Consider the following 23,276-nt stretch of genomic DNA (forward strand, 5'->3'; position numbering starts at 1 on the left):
TGAATACTTATAAAATAAATATCATGAGTCATCAATATGGACAGATGCCTGAAGGAAGCTGAGAAACATACCAGTCTTTCCCATCATGTACTGAATTATTTCATGGGTTTTACACATCCTGCAAGCCAGACTTTCTCTACCCCATAGGGTCGCTGTTACAATGAATAAACTCTGCTGTTATTGGGTGCAAGAAACCACAGACATTAAGTTAACCAGTAACAGTGGATGTGATCCAATAAAACCTACAAAAACATGCACAAGGCCATGTCTGGCCTACTAACCAGTTTTGTGATGGCTGGTCAATTTTCATAAAAATTCCATGTGCACTGGGCAATCATGTATAATCTGCAACTGTGGAGTTTATTACTTTACCCAGAACAGCATATCAAACTATGCCACTCAAATTATATTGTATGTTTTGGGGCATCTGCTCTGTAACTAAGTTTTGTTTGATGCCCCCCCTCCATCCCCAGTGTGGTCATGAATTTGCCTAGTTTTGACTTTATACCTTTATATTTTATTTGGTTCCTTATCAATACTACAAAACACAAATAGTAAGAATCTGTTTCTGAGAAGACAAAGTAAACGGAAGGATATTTACTGACAGGATGAAGTTATGCTGTCAGAAGCTTGCTTGGTAGCGAAGACAGCATAGATATGCTTAGTTTTATCAATCCTGTGGCTTGCCAGGCTTACACAGCATTGGGTAAGTTCACTGGAACTATGTTAATCATTCACATTGATTACTTAAGAGTAGCTAATCTAGCTTTCAAGAAAAGGCAGCAGCTATGTTTATTAGTACCCTAAAGCAGTGCGGCAGGAAATAATCGGGGTTCCCATTGAAGTTGCCTGCTTCCTGATTTTAGTAGAAGTCTTTATTTCCTCCCAGGGCTTCCGTCATCTCCTTAACTTGCAATGTCGCTTTACCTGCTTGTCACTCTTTGCTCAACTCCAGATGACTTAACAAAAATTGCTTCCTGATGTATTAATGTGCCTAGTTTTAGAGGAGGCAGAAAGATGCCACACAGAAAGTGGTGGAGCTGAACTGCCAGAGAAAGGACCTTTCTACACCACTAGATTCTTGCCATGCACTAGTTCTCCAGACCTCCTTAATAAGAGCATGCAATTTCCTTTGGACTTAATTTTCTTATCAGAAAACTGGAACATTTTCATCTTTCAAAGATCATATAGGTTAAATGGAATAGTGAAGGTGCTGCCATACAGCAGGCCCTTGACAAGACAATAGAGTCCTTAGCCTGCTTGCCTGTTGTGAGCAGCCGGAGGACAGCAGCAGTCCTCTCTTCCAATCAGGGCCCACTGAGAACGCTGTGTCTGCCTTCGAATTACCACACCACAGGAAACAGTTCATTTCCAACAACATACATTTTTTGCAGAGAAGAAAAGTGACCCACAACTTTCATTTTCTTTATTTTTCATTGATACCGTATGAATACAAAGTTTCTAGAAAGCTACAAAATGTCTACCACTTTATCAAGAAGGCATCAAAATGTGTCACTTTGCAAAGACATGAAAACACCTGCAGGAAACTGACACAAAAATAGCATTTTTAGAGTGATGAAATAATTGCACTTAACTGTCATGGATATTAAAGTTATCACACATATGTACCGCGAAAGCTAGAATACATTTGTTTTGTTTTTACAAAGCACTTTATAAAAAAATTCTCTGCACACAAACCCTATAATTTTCATATAACTATCATACTAAAGATAAATTCACTTTAAAGCCAACACTTAGAACATGTTTTAAACAAAAAGGTACCAGTACCTAAACACAAACATTAATGAATACAAGAATACTGTACTGCCCAGAGGTTTAACCAAATGCCTTTCAAACATTTCTGCAAATGGGTTAAGAAATCCTGTGTGAATCTGCCCACCCCATGCCCATTTTCTAATCTCCTTAAGAGGAACCCATTAGTCAAAGGTGAGTTCCCACCCGGTCCCAGCAGCAGTACAACATTAAAGGAACCAGATGAAACACTACGCCACAAGCCCGTTAAACACGCCACACAAAGACAAAACCATTAAGTTCTTTATAATGTGAACAAATACACGTGGCGAAAACCAATTTACATAAAACATGAGCAATATTTAAGAATGTAAAGGCTATTTAGGTTTTTTAAATGTTACCATTTTTTTTTTGTTATTTTTTAGGCACGTACTATTTCTGTTGTTTTGCTTTTTTCCTTTTCTGTAGCCATAAGCCCATTGAAAAAGGCCAACAGAAGTCAATTATTTCCAGGAGGTAACAGGGAGACATACATGGGTTGTTTTAATAAGTGTGGTTATTATCTAATTTATACAGTGAAATCAATCACAGAAAATGATTAATGGGAAAAGGGTGGGGGGAGAAATCCCTAAGGGATTAGTTTCCAATTGATTGGCAGCTGGTTTCTGTCCTCACTGCTTTTGGAAGGAGGGGAAGCAGAATGAGTTCATTGGAAGGTCTTAAAGGTCAGCCTGAGCTAGATGTAATTCTAATGGTGATGAATGAGTGGAGAAAGAAATGTTTGCTTCCAACAGTAAAAGGATGTATATGAGGCATGGCATTGAGTGACACTGCAAGTTCAGAGTAAAATGGATAAGGGCTTAGCAAGTACAACAATAAATAGAATATTCTATACTAATGAACAATGCCTGACTTCAGTGAAGCTACCCTTTGCAATGCAGTGAAATTTCAACAGAAAACCTTCATTCTTAATGACAAAATAAAAAAATTAATGAGAGAAAACTAGAGTCAAATGAGATAGGGACAGCTGAAAAGAGAAGCAGGGACACATGCATGTGACTAACTTCTTCCAAGTTGTGGGACAGTTCTGATAGGCTTGAAGAATCAAGACTTCAAGCAGCTAAGTATAAGGTGGGCTGAGTAATTTTTCTTTTCATTTGATAGTGTTGCTTTAACAGAACTTTTATAAATACAACTTGGAATGGAGGCAAGCAATCACTCCCGAAATTTTAGAGCCCAGAGAAGCTATTCCTAAGGACAGGTAAAGACAGCACACACGTAAGTAAGAGATTAGAGGTTAACTTTCAGAGTGGGTTGATGCCATTTGTACATCTATATTAGCAAAGAAAAGTTGTTCCTAGCTTCTCTTTGGCTGGTGTTTGGGTGCCTCCTTGTCCATTTAATCCTCCTCCGGACCATTAACAGTTTTCCCAGTTTACACATGGTTTTGATATAAACTGACACATTAAGTAACATTCTTTGAAAATGCCAAATTGCAGATGGTGCTCTTTGGAAGTTTCTCATGGCACATTTACACACAACACTTCAATTGTAATGACCTTAACACATTTTTGTTCTGCACTGTCATCTCCGTTTGAGGCTTCCAATGTTCAAAATGGTATCACTTGTGTACAGCAGGTAAGTGCTCACTGTCATTTGGATGGGACAGAAAGTCTCCAGAGACTGAGCATGAACACAAGGAGAAGGTGAAAGCTGTAGTATCTGTCCACTGGCTGAGATTCTGTTGTTGGTGTGGAAATTCCTTCACACAGATGCAGGCTGGGTGATGAGCTGACACGACACGCCGAGTCATCGGCGCACACAAACACAACAGTTTCCGGGGTCCCTCCTGTTGCGGTGTGCAATGGGTGAGTGGTGGTGGGGCCCCCACTGGAGGACAGACTCAGCACGTGGGGACCACGTGGTGCTCTTGTGAACGGAGACCTGTGGTTGGTTGCTCACCCGGTGAACCAAAGGCATTACGGTGATCTCAAAATATTTTTGGTCTCTCTACAAATTGTCATCTTGATGGCAGCACTTTTCTAAGCTGGAATCTCAAACCAAAGGCACTTTCATGCTAGGGTGCAGAAGATTCACAAATAACTAAGTATTTGGTCATGAATTTAAAAGGCAACTAGAAAAGGACAGTTTTGCTTTTTAAGAGTAAACTACAAAGTTGCAACCTTTTGTTTTGGTATATATATATTTTTAGAGTGTGGTTAATCAAAGAATTGACTTGGGTTCAGTTTCTAATTCTACACCAAGTCATCTGTTTCTTGTAGACTGGATTAACATGGGCTTCAAAACACAAATAAGAGAACAATTTTGCTTGTCTTGTTTCTGGGACTAGGCCAATTAGTGAATCGACACCAAGAGCAGGTGTGCGAAAGGCTGGCGGCATGACTAAGGCACTGCTACTGGAACACTTTGGCAGCTCTGAATTGAAAACTCCCTACAAAAGTAACGGTAGTAAGAGAATGCTTCCAGCTTACAAAAGGGCGCATAGTTCCCAGGCAGCCTTCTGCACTGCTTACCCTACACGCAATGTCTCCAAGATTTAAGGCTTTTCAGAAAGGACACGTGCAGGACTTTGCCACAGAAACAGCAACACACAGAAATCAGCAATGCAGACATTCATCTGATGTCACAGGAGTGAACGCCAACAAATAAGAATTACTTCTACCCTTCCTTAGGACAGGTGTAGTATACCAGAGCATATATAAAAGTAGACAAATTATATGTACCTGGTTTATAGAATTAACTGTTATCTCATACAATGGAAATAATAATTGCGTTGTACAAACACAATGGCCAAAGCCACCACAATATTGAAACCGAATGAAGACTTGGGTCTAAAAGTCATTTGGAGACTTTTAATACCAAGTGCTTGGAACGGAGGGGCTGTTTTTGGCTGGTCAGAGGGTAGGATTTTGCTGCTCAAATGCTCAACAAATAGAAATTTGATTCAGAGCCTGTGGCATGTGAACTGTCCTAAGCGGAAGCAAAAAGGCTCATCAGTTTCCGCAGTGCTGTGGAGGCCTCAGAGGGGCACTCCTGGGTGAGAAAGCAGCAGCAGGGCAATGCTGGGTCTCTGCATCAGGGATTCTCCACACCTCCCCCACCCTCCACACTAACCCTGTCACACATTCTTACAGATCACTGAAGCACAGAGCACCAGAGAAGAATGGCCTCAGCCAGAAGAGGTCAAAGATCAAAGAGGTGGGAACCCTGGGCAAGGGCTCACCCTTATTTTGTCACTAGCTAGTTGGGTGATTGGGCACTCATCTCAAGCTCCTCCAGCCTCCACTTCCTGCTCACAAAGACAAGGCAGTGGATTGAATTGTTTTTTTGCCTCAAGAATGAAGAACTGTAGAAGCCCTCTTCTGGAATAGATCCTGTCCCACCCATCCCTAACTGAAGAAAAGAGATTCTTCACTGGTTTCAGTTAGTTCTACAAATACCATGGATCGTACGGCAAAAAAAGTAGAAGCAGCATAGAAGAAATCAATCAAAACAATGAAAGATTTGCATGATGAGATCCATGGACTTATTATTTTTTTTTTTCCCAAATCCTGATGAACTAAGAACTGAAGGTCAAGTCAGAAATCTTCAGAAATGATCTGTGGAAGGGAAGTCTCAAATTAGGAAGAAACAATATAAACATGACTTGAATACTCCTACCTGCCTCCTGATATCCTAAAAGGGGGGAGGGGGGGAAGGTTAAGATAACCATGACAAATATGGAACTGGCAATCAAGAGGCAGAAAGCACCGAGAAGTGGGGATGGAACTTGGCTTAGGCTTCCTTATAGTGAAGGAAGCTTTGTGGGACAAGAAGAGAAGGAACTGGATAGGAAACAGGATAAGAGAGGGACTGGGATTAGATGTACAAAACCTACCGAAGGGCCTACTTTGAGAGAGATAAAGAGAGAAGAGCAAGCCCAAGACCTGGGATAACTGGGCCAGAGACTAAATGGGAAAACTGTAGAAAGCTCTAAAAGATTATTAAAGAATCTTACAGCTCATACAAGAGCAAAGAAGTAACCCTCAAGTCATTCCAAAACTCAGTAGCAAAGTGTTCAGAGGAACATGAACGGTGAGGCCACTGTCCAGCCAGCTTGACTCTATAGCTAACTGCCAACCTCTAGGTGGTCTTCTTTTGCAAAGCAAAAGAAGTTACACAAAAGAGTCTCACTCCTGGGTGAGAACAGGATCCAAACACCTCTCAAGTTCCTGGATGGCCTGACTTTAGCCATATGCACCTTTTCATAAAGTTCTAGTCTTCGGAGGAGTCAGGATTCCCTTGAGGAAAGATACAGGAAATAGAAACCAAAGAAACATCCCTAAAAGGGATGTCCAACAGAAGTTGGACTATGGAAGATGCGTAAGTATTTGGGTCTGAAGAACAGTTTGTGAAGGGTGAAAACCAGTCCTTCAAAGACTGGTAGCCAGGTACACAAAGGTGGCCTCATTTTGGAGGGAAGAGCAGTACTATTCTACAGGTGTATATAAGGCAGATGAGTTCCAGATAACACAGTTATGCATTTCTCCTGTTTTCCCCCGTAACCTTTGGTGAGTCTGGGAGAAGTCAGGCTCTTAGACACTGGTATAATGCTGGTTTTTTCTGTTTGTTTGGTGACAAGCCATCCAAACACCATACTCACAGTCCCAAGATGCTCAACAATGTAAAAGAGGGTCGAGAAGATGGCGGAGAAAGGGAAAGAATAAGTCACTTGGTGTGGTACTTTCTTGCGTTGGTGGAAAATCTTGCCATGTTTTGTAAATTACAAAACTTACTTCATACCTTATTGTGTTCACATATTCCTAATGATTATAAAAACTTCATTTTTCTCAATGAGGACTTCCTCCTCCCTCTTCAATGAAGCACTTATGGAAATTACCCAAGACATGTGGCATATCAAACCAGCACTGCCTGGGCAAGGCTTTGGAATCTTTAGTTAGGAAACAGAACCTCCTGAATCAGCCTGTTTGCAAAGGTCCAATGATGAATGGAAGTCTTAAACCTAAGTCCAACAAGTGCTATAATGAGAGATGTCAAGGAATTGGGCATCCTTAGAGAGAACAGATCTAGGTCTACAGACACAGATCGAGATAAATACACACATCAGCACCTAGCTAACTGAGTAACACTAAACAGATGTTCAATGGGAGTTGAACAGCCACAGATGTATATGTATACATACTCAGTACACATATTTACACACATAGCTACAGTTACAGCAGGTTTCTATGTATACTGGGTCACCAGAAATAAAGAATTTATCCACAGGCTGGTGGGTATGCTCGCAACATTCTAGGGGAGCAGAGACCCTAACTGATGAGCCTTTTACTTGTTTGGTCAATAAAGTTTGCTCCCAGCCACAGGATTCTCTATTCTTTGCAGCTCACAGTGCAGTATTCATGCCAATTTTAGACTTTTGCTATTAAATTTCAGTGATTCAAATATTTACTTATCTCAATAAAAAATTTGGTTGTCTGTATAAAATATAACTGCACACACAAGACTATAAACATTTTGTAAGCTTAATTTTTTTCAGTATTTATCTACTTATTGCAAAAAAGAGCCATCTTTTTTCTTCATTAAATAATCAATCATCACATTAGTACAATACAATTTTACATTTTTTTAAATATACTATAATATGTTAAGGATAAGGGATGAAGTCTTCTTCCTTTGATTACCTGTTCAAGAGTTTAATGGATTAGGGGGATTAGTTTTAACCTTGAGAAAAGAAGTACAAATTTTTCTCATTAGAATAGTCTACCAAGCAATTCTTAAGGTGAAAGTTTAACATTTGGTTTCAAAAAAAAAAAAAAAGAAAGGTTTCATTTAAAAAATAATTTAGTGAATTACATTCTTTCATAACTTCCACCCTAATTAGTTACAAAGATAAGATTCTTAGTTTTGTGTACTAATTTACATTTATATTTAAAGATTAATTTTACTTGTATCTTAAAACAAGAATTTTATGTTGAACTAGAGAGAGAGAGAGAGAGAGAGAGAGAGAGAGAGAGAGAGAGAGAGAGAGAGAGAACTAAACACATTTGTATAAAGGCATTAAATGTCCCCATGGCCAATGCTCTGTCTCAGTATTTTCTATCACAATAAGAAACAGGTCTCTGCAGAGAGAGAGAGAGACTTAGGTTGTGAAATTTCCCCTTTCCCGAGGAATTGTGTACTGCAGATCTGAAGAACACATAGAAACAATTCAAATTTTCTTTTTACAACTGTACCAGAATTTCACAGCTATTAGAGTATGAGAACACATGAAAAAAATGATTTCACTCAAACAGGATTTAGAAAAATTGGGGTGACCTTGGGGCCAGGGCACCACCCTGTGTGGTGAGGTTTACAGTCAGTCATCTGATAATGGAGAGTGTGTGTGTGCACATAGGTGTGTGTATATACATACAGATATCTATATATATAAATAATCATGTTCAGTCTTTTACAAGCCTGTAAATATGATGTTGTGCGCCGTGTTCACTGTTTGAAACTTCAAATACACAGGCCATGCAGAGGAGCGTTTCTTGTGTATCCCTGTTTGTTACCACCTGTTCAAAAAAAAAAAAAGTTATAGACATATCATGCCATATGAAGACTGTATATTCCACTTGTGCCTGGAGGACTACAAGCACTGAGTAGAGATCCTCTCAGCCTCACTCTATAACCTCTAACTCACACTCAGAAAGCTATATAGGTCTCATCTGAATCCCACCTAAGACTTGCCCATCATCTGAATCCAAGAAGAAATCACAATCATTGGTGAGGTTTTTGTGTTTGAATATTCTGAGCTAATTTATAATCAAGGGAATTTTCTATTATTTTGTCCCTGTGGATAATCATTTATCCTAGGCAATTGTCTATTATTTAAAAAGAAATTTTAGGCACTGTCTAATTCAGTGCCTAATTCAGGCAGTCTATCACTTAAGCTACATTCCTTACCTCTTCTTTCTTTATTTTATTTATTTTTGTCAGTTGTGGGGCATGCTCAAAGTTAACATTCTACTACTTGAACCATAGCACTACTTCCAGTTTTCTGGTGGTTAACTGGAGATGAGTCTTATGAACTTTCATGCCTGGGCTGGTTTTGAACCACAATCCTCAGATCTCAGCTTCCTGGATAGCAAGGATTATAGGCAAGAGACACTGGCACCCAGCTTTAGTTATTATTTAGTTCTCACATCATGAATTTCTCACATTAGTAAGTTCTCTAACTTATGTGCTCTGTTAGCTAAGATAATAAGCATACCTCTACCAGGCTCAGCATTTTGTTGGATGGCAGGCTTACTACCTTCTTGGTCTACCTACTCTTGAACCTAGCCTTCTTAAAGGCTGTACCTGATTATAGTTGTGAGTCACTGTGTCTGGTCACATTTTTAATCAACAAATAATTGTTTTATTTAGGGGGAACAGCATGATGTTAAGATACACTTTAGGCCTGTTAAATTAAATCATTACCGCATATACCTTTCCTTTTTGGCAGTGCCAGGGTTAGAACTCAAGGCCTGACAGTCTTACCCAGCCTTGCATGTTCAGCTCTGATACTTTCCAACTTGAGCCCTCCTGCTTTCTGCTGGTTATTTTGGAGCGGGGAGTCTCACTGATGTTGCTTGGGCTGGCTTCAAACTTCTATCCTCAGATCTCAGCTTCTTTAGTAGCTAGGATTACAAATGTAAGCTACCAGTATTTGGCATCTTACCTCTTCTTTTGCGGGGAGGGAGGAGGAAAGGTTAAAAAAAATTCAAAATCTATCTTGCTCCTTGTTCTCCTATCTTAATTTTAAACTTGTGCTTAGTTTTGCTTTACAACGGCCAGTGACTGAGATATACTCCATGGGTGCCTTGCTCACTACTACCTAATTAACCAGTGGTGTTAGACTCAGCAGCTGCCACAGAAAGGAAGGACAGTATGGACAGGATCAAGCCCAGTGACAACGACTTCCCCACAGATACAAGCTTTACCTTCCAAACTGTATTGTGTATTACCTATCTGTTTTCCCTTCTACCTCTTGAATTCCTGACCTTCCTCACATTCCTGCCTCAGCCTACATTTGGATCTTGGGCTCTCTTCTCTGTGGTCTCAGCTACCCATGCCAACCTTAGAAGGAAGTCTCTGAAGGCAAATCTGATCAAAGTTAAGGCACCACAATGAATACATGACATTGGTGCTTGAAAACATTTTGAACTTGGGAGCCTATTCTAGCTTTTCATAAATCTAAGGTCTAAAAAATGCACCAGGATTGTTTCCCTGGTCGTTAAGGCATCCACATTTCTGGTCCCTGACTAAAGAATATACTTTCATCCTATTGATATGCCCTATAGAACTATTTGATTCATGTAGAAAACTGTCCCCCTCCTCTCCTTTCAGTATCTGTTTCATCCATGGAACAGCAAATTTCTGAGGAACAAGAACCACATTTTTTAGTAACTAGCAGAGTGTATGGTACACACAGTCATTTAGCATTCACTTAATAAATACCTGCTGAGGGCCAGGAGCATAGCCTAGTGGTAAGAGTGCCTGGCTAGCATGCGTGAAGCCCTTCAATTCTTCAGTATCACATTCTAAGAAAAAGCTGAAAGTAGCGCTGGGGCTCAAGTGGCAGAGTACTAATCTTGAGCAAAAAGTGTCCAAGGACAGTGCCCAGGCCTAAGTTAAGCCCCAGGACCGGCAATAAATAAATAAACAAACAAACAAATAAATACCTGCTGAGTAAGTGAAAATTCATATCACAGTCAACATACACTGAGCAGCTGCTACCTATCTACTTGTGTATTAAGTGCTTTACCCAGATTGTCTCAGAGGACATTATAGATCTATCAGTAAGTGCTACTGCCCTTTGACAGAGATGTTGAGGGGCAACTCTGCCCTCGGTAAACTAGCTCAAGGTTATCTACTTACCTGGCGAATAACTCAGTTGTTTTGTCATCAGGAAACCTCTTCAACTTCCTAAACTAGGTGAAACTTCTCCATTATATTATCCCATTGCGAGGCATCAGCCAGTTCTACTTTTCATTCAGTTAGTGACAATCTGATGAATACCTGCCTGTCTGCCTTTCTACCTCCCTCATCAGACGCCAGGATGGCCTTTGTACCTTTCTAGTTCATTACAACAACCCCAATCACTGACACCTATATATGCATTTGTTGGATCTGGGGCTTGAACTCTGGACCTGGGTGCTATCCCTGAGCTTCTTTGGCTCAAGGTTAGTAGCACTCTATCACTTGAGCCACAGTACCACTTCTGTTTTTTTCTGAGTGGTTTACTGGAGATAAGAATCTCACAGACTATTCTGCTTGGACGGCTTTGAACTGCAACCCTCAGATCAGATATCAGCCTCCTAAGTAACTATGATTACAGGCATGAGACACCAGTGCCAGGCTAATATCCTACTTTTTAATCCTAGTAACAAAGACTAATAAAAAAAGGCTTTCAGAGGCCTGAGTATTTGACCACAAAATGGCTTTGCTGCCCCTTTTAGCAAAACTGTTTTCACTGAGTATTTCACTAAGTATTTTGTCTTCTTTTTATTTTTTAAAATGACCCATATGAAGTCCATTATTGCTTTTAAGTGTTCTTTGGGGCAACACTGCTCCTAAGAACTTTCCCAAACACTCCATAGACATCCGGGAGAAATTTCTGTTTTATAGTTAAGTATAATAGGAACCCACATTGTCCAGTAGTACAGTACAGTAAGTTTCTCAGCATGACTCTAGAATACTTATTTAGCTTTTTCCTTTCAATGCAGTTGCCCACATCAAGTATGACAGCACATTTCTAGTCTGTAAAGAACATTTTCTTCCCCTTCTTAGACACTGCATCCTAATATTGTCCATATTTCTCTTAGACCTAACTGCTTAAGTTTTCCTTTTGTAGTAGAATGTTATTCTTCTATAATGCTTTGAAAATACTTCATCATGGCTGATGTGCATTCCTGGAAGTTGTTGAGACAACTTTGGCTAACACTGGAATTAGTTGTGAAACTTAGAAAGTACTCATATGCCTGAGCCCTGTCCTTGGAGATACTGATGCAAAAGGCCTCAGATGCACTTTAACCATCAGGATTTCTGAAAGTTCTCTAGCTCTTTCAGCAAAGAGCTGAGAAGCTAGGACCACTACTTTGGATTATCTCACTGAATTCTGGGTCTACTAAGCCAGATGAGATCCCCTTCTCTTACACTCAATCAACCTCAAACTTGAAAGTTTGCTCAAGGGACACTATGGATTCAATGGCTAGCTGGCTGCCACCATCCACCAGCCAAATTCTGTTGGCCAACACTTCAATGCCATGGACCACCTTTCTTCCTGTCCTCAATAAGCCCTACAGCACACTTGGCCCAAGTAGGAAGAAGACAAAACCATTACCAATAAAATTGTGAAGTTTTCCAAAACACTGTTCATCATATATTTCTCTGGTAAGTGTTTGAGCTTGTGGATGAAGTTGATCATATATTCACACATTGGGGAGCGGTTTATTCGGTATACAAATCGGCCATTCTCAAACCTTGCATACTCTGTCTGTGAGGGAAAAAGGATGTGATCATTTTTATACCTTGACTTCAAAATGTAAGAAACAGGTACAATGACTTGTAAAAGCACTTACTTAAAAAATTTGATTAATTAATCTGGCACTATTTTTATCTTTCTGAGTATTTCTATGGGATCTTCAGCTGCATGTGTATTACTTTATCCTTCCTTCCATCCATCTAGTCATCTGTGAGGCATTATCACAGATGATTTCTCTGGACACTTTGTAAATTTGTAATTTGCTGTGATCTGCTCCCACAGCTCCAGATACACAGTCACTAAATTAGCTGCTAACATTTTTTATTTTTTAACTTAACTTCTGGTGAAGATTCTGTTGAATTCTTTAAACTTGCTGTATTTCTAGGGATTTTTTTAACTTCCCAGAAAAGTAATAGATGTAAATAATAATGGCAGTAAATTTGGAGATAAGATTTGTTTTTAATTAGCTAAACTACATGACTAGTATTACATGTAACAGATACATATATATATAAAAGTAAGGGCCAGGAGTTTGGCCTAGTGGTAGAGTGCTTGCCTAGCATGCATGAATGCACAAACATCCAAGTTCGATTCCTCGGTACCACATATATAGAAAAAGCCAAAAGTGGCTCTATGGCCCAAGTGGTCTAGCAGAAGTCTTGAAAAATCCCAAGGATAGTGCTCAGGCCCTGAGTTCAAGCCCCAGGACTGGATGAAAAAGGAACTAGAAGGATAATGTGTCTTTCTAGCTGGGTGCTAGTGGCTCACTACTATAATCCTCAGATGTGTGGAGCACAGTTCCAGGAAATCCCAGGCAGTAACATGAGACTTCTATTTCCAATTAACTGCCAAAAAGTCAGAAGTGGAGCTATGGCTCAAGTAAAAGGGCACTAGACCTGAGCTCAAAAGATCAAGAACAACACCCTGGCTGAGTTCAAGCCCTAGGACTAACACAAAATGGGGGAAAGGGGAGAGGAGAGGAAAGGAGTGTGTAAAGCTATGGGATACAATCAAGCATTATTTGAAGGAAACTTAAGGGAATTGCCTCAACTCAACTAAGCTGTATTTCAAAATAGCATATGTATACAACATACTTACAATTTTATCTACTAATAAAAATAGATGCTAACAAAATATATGAATCATTCACCAGGTATATTAAAGAGTAGTTATTTCCAAGGTCACATATGCTGGGCCACAAAAGTAGGAACACATTCTGATTATTATTATTTTTTTTTGATACATAGACACTAAGTATTATTTGATAGAATATGCTGTGGCTCAAGCAACAAGGCACCAGCTTTGAGCAAAAGAACTTCAGGACAGTGCCGAGGCCTCAAGTTCAAGCCCAGTACTGCAACCCCCACACCCCAAAAATGTATGGAGGACTAATTACTTATGAGGCATAACATTTCTTTCTTTCTAGATTCTGCACAAGTGGAATCTAGCAACATGTGTAAAGCTTGACTTCTGGATTGCTGTGTGGTTTCATGCAGAGGAGCTGAATTGACCAAACTTGACAAACCAGAGAAAAATCACTCCTTGAACTTTTGACTGAATCGACTGAGGGCACCATGAGTAATTTGAAATCTAACCTGTCTGGCTGACCATTTCTCCCCCACACTAACCAAACAGGAAGTACACCTTCAGAGGACATCCCTGATAACCTCCTATTCACTAACAATGCCTAGCATTAATCTTTCATACTCCCAACCACTGATGGATCATTTGCTCATTCCTCAGAGCTGGAGGTCACCTGGTCTCTTAGGTCTCCCAATCTTTTCTTACCTGGCTACCACCTTACAATCTCCTCAGAGTCACATGTGGAGCCTATTCTTGTTTATAACTTCTGCTCTTCTATTTGTGTCTGATCTCAGGGTTGGGTATTGCTCCTCAAATTTAACTCTTACCTTTTGCCCTTTTTATTTCCTCTGGGTAGTTCTCCATTTCCATAGCTTTTACTCCCCCCTTAATGTCAGGATTCTCAACTAATTAATTCCTGTCTTTACTTATCTCAATTACAGTCTTTCATCTACAATCACCCTGAGTACATTTTTTTTTTTTGGGGGGGGGTTGGTTGTGGTACTTGAACTCTGGGCCTGGGCATTGTCCCTGAACTCAAGGCTACAAGGCTATCTCTTGAGCCACAGTGCTACTTCCAGTTTTCTGATGATTAATTTGAGATAAGAATCTCACAGACATTTTAGTGTTTGGGCTGGCTTTGAACCTCGATCCTCAGATCTCAGCCTCCTGAGTAGCTAGGATTACAGGTGTGAGCCACTGTGCCTAGCTACCCTGACTACTTTTATTTCCTTATCATTGACAGTGACAAGCATGTGACACCCCCTCCTTTAATCTTTAATATGCAATCAGTTTCTACATTCCATTTACAATCTCCTGTCTGATTTCTATGCCTAACCTGACCATCAGCTCATCTCTTTTGCCTTACCTATTCTCACAAATTTGTCTTATGCTCAGGAGACTAGGGGTGTCTATAGCACATCAGAACCTCACTGTTCAGCCCAAGATTTTAAACCCTTCCTTCTCTTCCCTCTCTTCCATGAGTCTTCTCCCTCATTCCAAAGTACAAAATCCTTGCACAATCAGGTTGGGCTTCTGGCTCCTACTCCTTAGAGGTCCAGATCTACTGTAGATAACTGCACTGAAATGGACTGGTTGGAAAACACACTGAAAACAGATAGGCAAAGCATCTCAGCACAATTAAACAAGTATTTATTTAAAGGTTGAGAAGTATAAAACATAAAAGTTGTCAGTAGACATTTGACTTTAATATAGAATGAATCTGTATTAAAAACAGTAAAATGAAGGGAGTGGAAATGGGTTTTAGAAGGCTGGTGCCATTAACTGTAGATTACTTTGCCTGTTACCCACAAAGCCTGAGCATGGCCTGGACCTGCTGTTGGAGTGGAGCTTGCCTTCATACAGCTTTCCTCCCATACCACCAGGACACCCTGTTGCTGAGGATACCTGTTCAGGTGACCAGCACTGGCTAACCAGACAGGGACAATTTCAGAGAGAGCTAGTACAAACTTTCTATTTCCTATTAAGTTCTTTTAAATCATTTACAAGTAATAAAGGAAGAAAAAGGGGGGAAGGAAAGGAAGACATATAACAAAAGTACAAAATGCTGTCCATGGACATTTAAAGGAAGGCAATGGCTTGCTCTTGAAAGAAGTTTCTATTTCCTGAGGCTAACTTACCTCTACTTTTTCTACTACTTGCTTCCCAAAGGAGCACACTTTGGTGGAACAGGTGACTGTCATATTTTCAGAACTCTCATATTGACTGGTTACACCATAAAAAGCCCCGGCATCATCTTGAATATTGCAGTTTAAGTCAGCCTGTTGGAAAGGAAAGGAAGGGGGTGCAAGTTATTCTCTACTTCCAGGAGTCACAGAGAAGAGCAGGGTAGGACAACAAGCACCATGTGTGACTGTGTGTGTGTGTGTGTGTGTGTGTGTGTGTGTGTGTGTGTAGGAGTGAGGTGCTCTGCTAGAAACAAGATCAATCCCTAAAAGCCATTTTCTGAAGAGGTGCTTATCTGGTTAGTCTTCTCTTCAAAGGATGCTATGTACCCATTCTGTTTTACTTACGTGCATTCAGCATCAGGGTATCTGTGTTCTTGCAACCAAAGATTCAGAGGACTCTAAACTACATGCTAAAAGCAAGCATGAATTTCTCCCCCCCCCCAAACAAAATGAAACAAAACTAGAACTACTCTGAGGTGTCTGGTTTTGCCCAGGGTCTTGGTGTCTGAGAAAGGTGATTAAAAACACACACAAGTAGTCAAGAAGCGCAGGTTTAATGAAGTTGAAGAAAAGTAAGAGGAACATGGGAACTTGCTCTTCTGCTTCAGAGTGGACCTGACCATGACAGCTCACAGACCCAGAGGAATGATGGCTGATCCAGGTTAAAAGGAGGATTGTAGGGCCCTGCTAAGGAAGGGGCCTTTGGGATGGACAGTTCTGACAGGTGGTGGTTACATAACAATTTTCCAATGCCACAATGCAGTGTTACAATGATATTAATGGTATGCAGGGTGTAAACATGAAGTCTTTAATTAGGAGTTGCTTCGAAAGTTCACTTAAGGACAGCTAAGTGCAGAAGTGTGCAGGGGCTATTGAGGAATTTTGTTTCAATGATAAGTTTCAGGATATAACTGGGTCCCAGCTTTTCTGTCTTTTTAGCCTGGATTAAATTTCCCACTGGGAAATCATGGACATCTGCCTCTCCATTTCCACAGGAATTCTAGGCTGTAACATCCCTCTGGTTCTGCTTCTTTGGAGAAGCTGCCTTGTGCAGCCATTCTCTAAGTCTTACCTAGTGAGTTCTATGTTCTGAAGACAAAAAGCAATGTGTTGGCTCTTAAAAGGTAGAGACTCTGAGCTGATAGCTACAAGTTTTCCACAAAGGTATTGCTAATACTTTCTGTAGGAAATCATCATATATTTATACTTAAAATGGGCTAGAAGGTAAACTAGAACTCACTCCCCTCTTCCACTCTCCTGCTTATGAACTGGGTGGGCTGTCAAATTGATTTCGGGAATGATGGTGCTAAAGTGAAGTCTAGAAACTACAATTAGTGATCCTATGGAACAGAATTTCATATTTGTATTTTGTAAGAAATATATACTCTTTTATACACAATTCAGCTTAAGGGGGCAAATAGGAGGTATTTTCATTACAGACAGCAAATTATTATTCTCTGATTTCATCAAACTGCTGTGTTATGTTTTTGTCAATGTTTCACTGAGGCTTCTTCCCAGGAATTAAAGTTGAAGTTATGGACATAACTGAGACCTATCCTCCACGGGTGGTTCAACAGAGAAGGAAATCCTCATAAATCTGTTTCTCATGACAAATTCTGGGTTATAGCAGAGTAGACACAACTGTTTTGCAGTGAAAAATGATTTTACTGGCCTACTTCTCTTCCAATTAATTTAATCTCATGTTTCCCATGCAGTTAAGTATTTTTCCTCCAAAGCTAAAACTAAAACCTTTTTGGAGGTATAGGATCTCTACAGTTAGTACTCTGCTACTGTACCATGCAGCTGTCTTGTACTGACAATGATCTTAAATTCAACTAAATAACCAGGATCTACTTCATATGAGCCTTCATATGTAGGTTCTGAAAGTATCTGCCACCAAATATTTTATATGTATATTAGTATATGGATATTGAATTTACTTAGAACCTGGAGCCTCAGTCAGTACTGAGAATTAAAAAGAACAACCCAAGACTCTTTCTACATTCTGAATTTCATATTTATACCTTCAAATGCAATGTTGAAAAGAACTTGACTGATCACAATAGTGGTTGATTAATAGTAACTAAGTGGTTAACTACACCATTCTTTCCAAATTGCTTTTCTGATGCCAATATTTTATTTTTTAATTTACTTTATTGTTAGTGTAAAGGTGGTATACAGAGGGGTGGTATACAGGTAATGAGTAAGACAGGAAATGCACTCATGAATTAATTTCTTTTTTTTTTTTGCCAGTCCCGGGCTTGAGCTCAGGGCCTGAGCACTGTCCTTGGACTTTCTCAAGGCTAGAGCTCTACTACTTGAGCCTCAGCACCACTTTCAGCTTTTTTCTATGTATGTGGTACCAAGGAATCGAACCCAGGTCTTCATGCATGCTAGGCAAGCACTTTAACCACTAGGCCAAACTCCCGGCCCGGATTAATTTCTTATACCCAGATCTTCAGAGAGACTTCAAAGACAGGGGGATTGTACAGCTGACTAATCATGTTATGAGTGGGGAAAAAGAAACTGTAGAAATTATTGTATGCAGACAAGAAACAGGCACTACTATAGATTGCTTATAAAGATACTAAATAGTACTAATTTAATGTATTTTTATCAAGCACTTGTTATATGAAGCTCATTCTATACTATTGACAGGACTTGGTTATAACCTAATATGAAAGGCTGACAGAGAAAAAGTACCATGCAAAAGGCACTCATGCAGGATTCAGTCAATGGACAGTACTGCCTCTAACCAGGTTTGCTTAAGGGATGGCCAGGACTGGAATGGGTAGGGAAGGGCTGAGAGAACAGAGTGGGCCAGGTTATAAGTGTGCCTCATACTAGTTCTGGTGCAATGACTAGAGTGTCTGGGAGCAGTGAGTTTGGAAATGTAACTCAGGCCCAGGTTCAGGACTAACTGGCTGGAGAAGATGGTATCCTGTAGAGATTGGGAACTTTTCAAGTGTTCTAGTGCTAAGAAGTGATGAAATTATAGTAATGCTTCAGAAAGCCATGTCTATTGGAGAAGGAAGAGACTCCAGTGCATAGGTCATTGTTGTGGTCATAATATGGGGAAATGTAATCCTCAGAGCAACATTGTTGATCTGTGGGGCCACTGGTGAGGGGTTAATCCATTCATTTTGCCCTAAATGATGGACTAATGCCTGAGTAGAATTGGCGGGCTCTCCTTTCTACCTTTTATAATGTGAGGCTACACAACAGCCTTCCAAGATGTTGGTGCCTCGTGTACTTCACAGCTTCTAGAAGTATGAGAAATTTCTGAATTGTCCAATCTGTAATATCTACTTTTAGCAGCATGAAATAGTCAAAGGCAGTCACTCATTAAGAGTGCCTTTTCCAGCTGGGTGCCAGTGGCTCACGCCTGTAATCCTAGCTACTCAGGAGGCTGAGATCTGAGGATCGCAGTTCAAAGTCAGCCTGGCACAAAAAATTGGTGAGACTCTTATGTCCAATTAACTGCTGGAAAACTGAAAGTAGCATTGTGGTTGAAGTGGTAGAGCAACAGCCTTGAGCTGAAGAGCTCATGGAAAATGCCTAGACCCAGAGTTCAAGCCTCATGACACACCAAAAAAAAAGAGTGCTCTTACCCTAAATATCCACTGATAGTCTGCCTACTACATGCTAGGCACTGCACTGTGAGCAGGGGTAAGGATGAGCAGAAGTTGAGTTAGTGTCTGTTCACACTAGGCTTTTGATTTAAAAAAAATAAGGCAACACCACCAAAGTTAAGATCCAATGAGGAGCATTGTGGGGAGATGGAAACACCAATGGAGAGAGGCCCCTGGGTTCAGATATGCTGCTGTAGCGATGATCCAGAAGGCAAGTGGGACATTCTGCAAGATAGAAGAGGTGACGGGAGGGAGAGGGCATGCAGCCACAAAGAGCTAAAAACAAGGTAGGACAGATAGCAAATGAGAGTGCATGGCAGGTACACAGGGGGTAGCAGAAGGGTTGGATTTTCATAACATCCGACTGAAGGGACATGGAAGTTCCAAGAAAGTAGGATAGGAGCATCAACAAGGTATGATCAGATGACCACTTCTTGGGGAAGACAAAAAGAGAGCAAAACTGATGTAAAGGAGGAGGCGGTTACAGATGTCTAAAACAAAGGTAAGATATAAAATGTGAACCGCTGTGATGATTATTGAGAGGTGGGTACATTCGATGCTCAAATGGGATTTTGCATTTTGTGAAGTTTGATACATTTTGACTAGCTGTTTTTGTTTTTTGTTGTTGTTGTTGTTGTTTTTTTTTGTGGGTCACAGGGTTTGAACTTGGCCTGGGCGCTGTCCCTGAGCTCTGCAGCTCAAGGCTACCACCCTACCCTTGAGCCAAGCCCCACTACCCATTTTCTAGAGGTTAATTGGAGATACGTCTCAGGTTCTTTGTGCTTGGTCTGGCTTTGAACCTTGATCCTCAGATCTCAGCCTCCTGAGTAGCTAAGATTATAGGCATGAGCCACCGCACCCGACTTTGACTATTTTTAATACTTTGAAAGGCACCAACCATCATGAAGACTTAAGTCATAACACACATACACACGCACACACTCTAACACATATGCATGCATGCACACACACACACACACTCCCCTTTCTCTCTCCCTCTCTCTAAATAAGAATTACATTTGAATTTCCTTTTTGTAGTATTAGGAAAATGTCTACCTTTGGGGGCAAAACTTCCAATTTTCTGCCTTCATATAAAAAGAACTAAGGTGGATGCCCTTAGTTCATGCCTTTAACCCTAGCTGTCCTCAGATGAGATCTGAGGATTGATGGTTGAAGCCAGCCTGGGCAGGAAAGTCTCTTTATCTCCAATTAACCACCAGAAAACTGGAAGTGGCACTGTGGCTCAAAGTGGCAGAGAGTAGACTTGAGTGAAAAAGCTCAGGATCATCGCCCAGGCCCTGAGTTCAAGCCCCACACACAGGCCCTGAGTTCAAGCCCCACAACTAACAAAATTTTTTTAAAAAGAACTATTTACTCAACTCTCCTATTCCATGCCAAGAAATTCAAAGCTAAATTCAGCACTCAACTATAATAATATGTCCAGGTACTTCCTAACATCCTCTAACAATCAGTGTAAGCGCATTTGGCTGGTTTCCAATCTGCTTTTACTTGTACTTGTCCAGTTTTGAAGTACTTATAAATGTTGTAAGCTTTCTTACCTTTTGCTCTTTGAACTTACATGGGAGCATCAATCATAAATAAAAATAGCAGTTAGTGGGAAGTAGTGAGCCTTTCTTTACTAGACAGAGTTAATTCTAGTATTAATCAGCATTCTATTTCTGCAGTTGCAAATTTCAAAAAACAAAGCCTCCAAAAAATAGAAACACAGAATTGAGAGAACTGAAGTAACTCAAGACGAGGGTTTTTATAATCACTATGCAATCACTGCTCATTTACACCACTGCCTGCTGTAGCACTGTGAGTGCTGTAGACTCAAACTTCTCCTGAATGGAACTAAATCCTATGCCGCATCCACTTGTATTATAAAAGGATAAGTAATGGGTCTGCTAAACTGTAGCACATACTGTTATGAAAGTTCAACACTAATTTTACCAATTATTTAAGACAAAGTTGTTAAAGTTAGGATTTTTACATAAAAATAAAGGATAATATTCAGAGATACACATACCCCCACACTGATCATGATCCCAGGACATTACACCTTAGTTTTGTCTTTTAAAAAAATAACAAAAACAATTAAATGAAAGAACTCATACAGTATTTCTCCCATGTTTGGTTTTGTTTGTCTAGCATTATATTTATGACATTCATCCTTAGTACTGTAATTTAAAAATGTCATGATCTATGTACGCTTTAGTGGGCATGTGTGATATTTCCAAATTGGACCTATTATGAAGAGTTCTATGTGGAACATTCTTCTTTTTTCATATATTTTTATTGTAATTAATAGAAAGGTTACATTATATTCGCCAGATAGAAGGTGCATTAATTTACATACATTGATACCCTTTCTCATGCCTTGGTCCCCATTTCCCTCCCCCCCATATATGGAACATTCTTGAACATGATTTTTATAAGTTGCCTGGATGTTTCTATTGGGTGATCCAGGGCAGTCATTGCTGGAGAGATAAGATCAATGTGCATCTTAGCCTTCATTCAGATAAAAGGCACAGATAACTGTTGTATTATCTTGCTTTTTCCTTAAGTATGTTTAATAAGCTTGATCTTAAAGAGCTTCCCAACTAATACCAAATAATTAATTCACAACAATATCACAATTACTTTTGCAATGATCCTTAAACATGGTAAAGTAATAATCATGCAGCCATCTGACTATGTAACAACTGCTGTTCTGGAATTTTTTTTGGGGGGTGGATATTGATACGAAAGATAATTAACTGTCAGCTGATGGTACTAGAAGTACTCCAGGAAGAAAAGTGGTCACTGAACTCTTATACAGCAAGGAAATATCAAAGAAAGGATGCTAACATTAAAATAACAACAAAGGAGGTAAACTACAATGAGTCTAGGATTGTGCGGAGTTCATTTTCCACCCTGCTGACACACCTCCTTGAAAATGAAAACTCAAGATGTAAAGCAAACCTATTTCATGGAGTTCTAAAAGCAAGAAAAATAAGGGGGGAAAAAAGTATGGCTCCTTGAGATTCAAATGACACCTGCTTACTCTGCCTAATCTGACCACGGCATGCTATGTCCAAGAGCACAAATAAAACCAGTGAGGGAAGTGAGGGATGGGTGAGAATGTTGAAAGAGGCGACATTAAACAGTGCACTGCATTTATAGACAGCTTTAGTTAAATGACAACTCCTTTGTACAACTATTTAACAATAACAAAAAATAAAATATAAATGAACTTTTAAAACAACTAAAAAAAAATCTAAAAAACTACTAAATCCTAGTAAAGCTACCTTCTCAATCAATGCCAAATTCAGACCATATACCATATAGTATATGGGCTAGACAAAATATGTTGGCCCCAAAGCAGGTTCTGCTGTGTTAGGAAACACATCATCTGAGAAATATTGCTTCTAGTTTGCCCCATTTATGAACCAATTTTAGAGGCCAACACATCTTTCTGACTCCCCATCCAGAAATCTTGCTTGCCACTGTCCAATGCCTAAGTATTTTCAGATACAAGGAAATCATTATCCTAGTAACAGGGCTGGTTAAGACTGATGTATTGGTTTGATTGGCAGGGCTGTATTTCCTAGGGAGGAATCTGTTAATCACCTCTTTCAGTTTCTAAGGGCCACCCATATTCCTTGTACATAGCCCCTGCCTCCATTTTCAAAGTAAGATGTCCCTAGATCTTCTGTTTGTCTCCTAATTCCATTTTTAAAAATTTATTTAGTTAGTTTTGTCAGTCCTGGGCTTGAGCTCAGGGCCTGGACACTGTCATTGGACTTCCTCAAGGCTAGAGCTCTACCATTTGAGCCTCAGCACCACTTCCAGTTTTTTTCTATGTATGTGGTACCAAGGAATCAAACCCAGGTCTTCGTGCATGCTAGGCAAGCCCTCTACCACTAGGCCAAACTCCTGGCCCTAATTCCATTTTTAGAGAGCCTGCTGATAACACTGGACTCATTCAGATAATATAAGATATTCTCCTACCTGTGGATTACCACCCTTACCTCCTTTTGCTATGTAATATGACATATATCATGGATTCAGACACTGATGTCTCTGGGGAGCCACAATTGTGCCTATGTCATC

The 23,276-nt window shown here is 40.0% G+C and overlaps 1 protein-coding gene across 5 annotated transcripts in view; it reads right to left on the minus strand.

Annotated features, from left to right (window-relative positions):
• Nucleotides 1-2,509: 2,509 nt before the first annotated feature.
• Nucleotides 2,510-23,276, minus strand: part of Tead1 (TEA domain transcription factor 1) — a 247,125-nt gene continuing 226,358 nt past the window's right edge. For all 5 annotated transcript variants that reach the window (XM_090348135.1, XM_090348136.1, XM_090348134.1 and 2 more), the window contains 3 exons: nucleotides 15,502-15,642; nucleotides 12,140-12,292; nucleotides 2,510-8,327 (listed from right to left, as the gene is read on the minus strand). In XM_090348135.1, coding sequence (XP_090204261.1) covers nucleotides 8,214-8,327; nucleotides 12,140-12,292; nucleotides 15,502-15,642 — 408 coding nt within the window. In that variant the 3' untranslated portion in view covers nucleotides 2,510-8,213. The remainder of the gene's footprint in view (nucleotides 8,328-12,139; nucleotides 12,293-15,501; nucleotides 15,643-23,276) is intronic.

This window comes from Megascapheus bottae, chromosome 16, assembly GCF_031878675.1.
Source record: "Megascapheus bottae isolate mThoBot1 chromosome 16, mThoBot2.hap1, whole genome shotgun sequence".
NCBI lineage: Eukaryota > Metazoa > Chordata > Mammalia > Rodentia > Geomyidae > Megascapheus > Megascapheus bottae.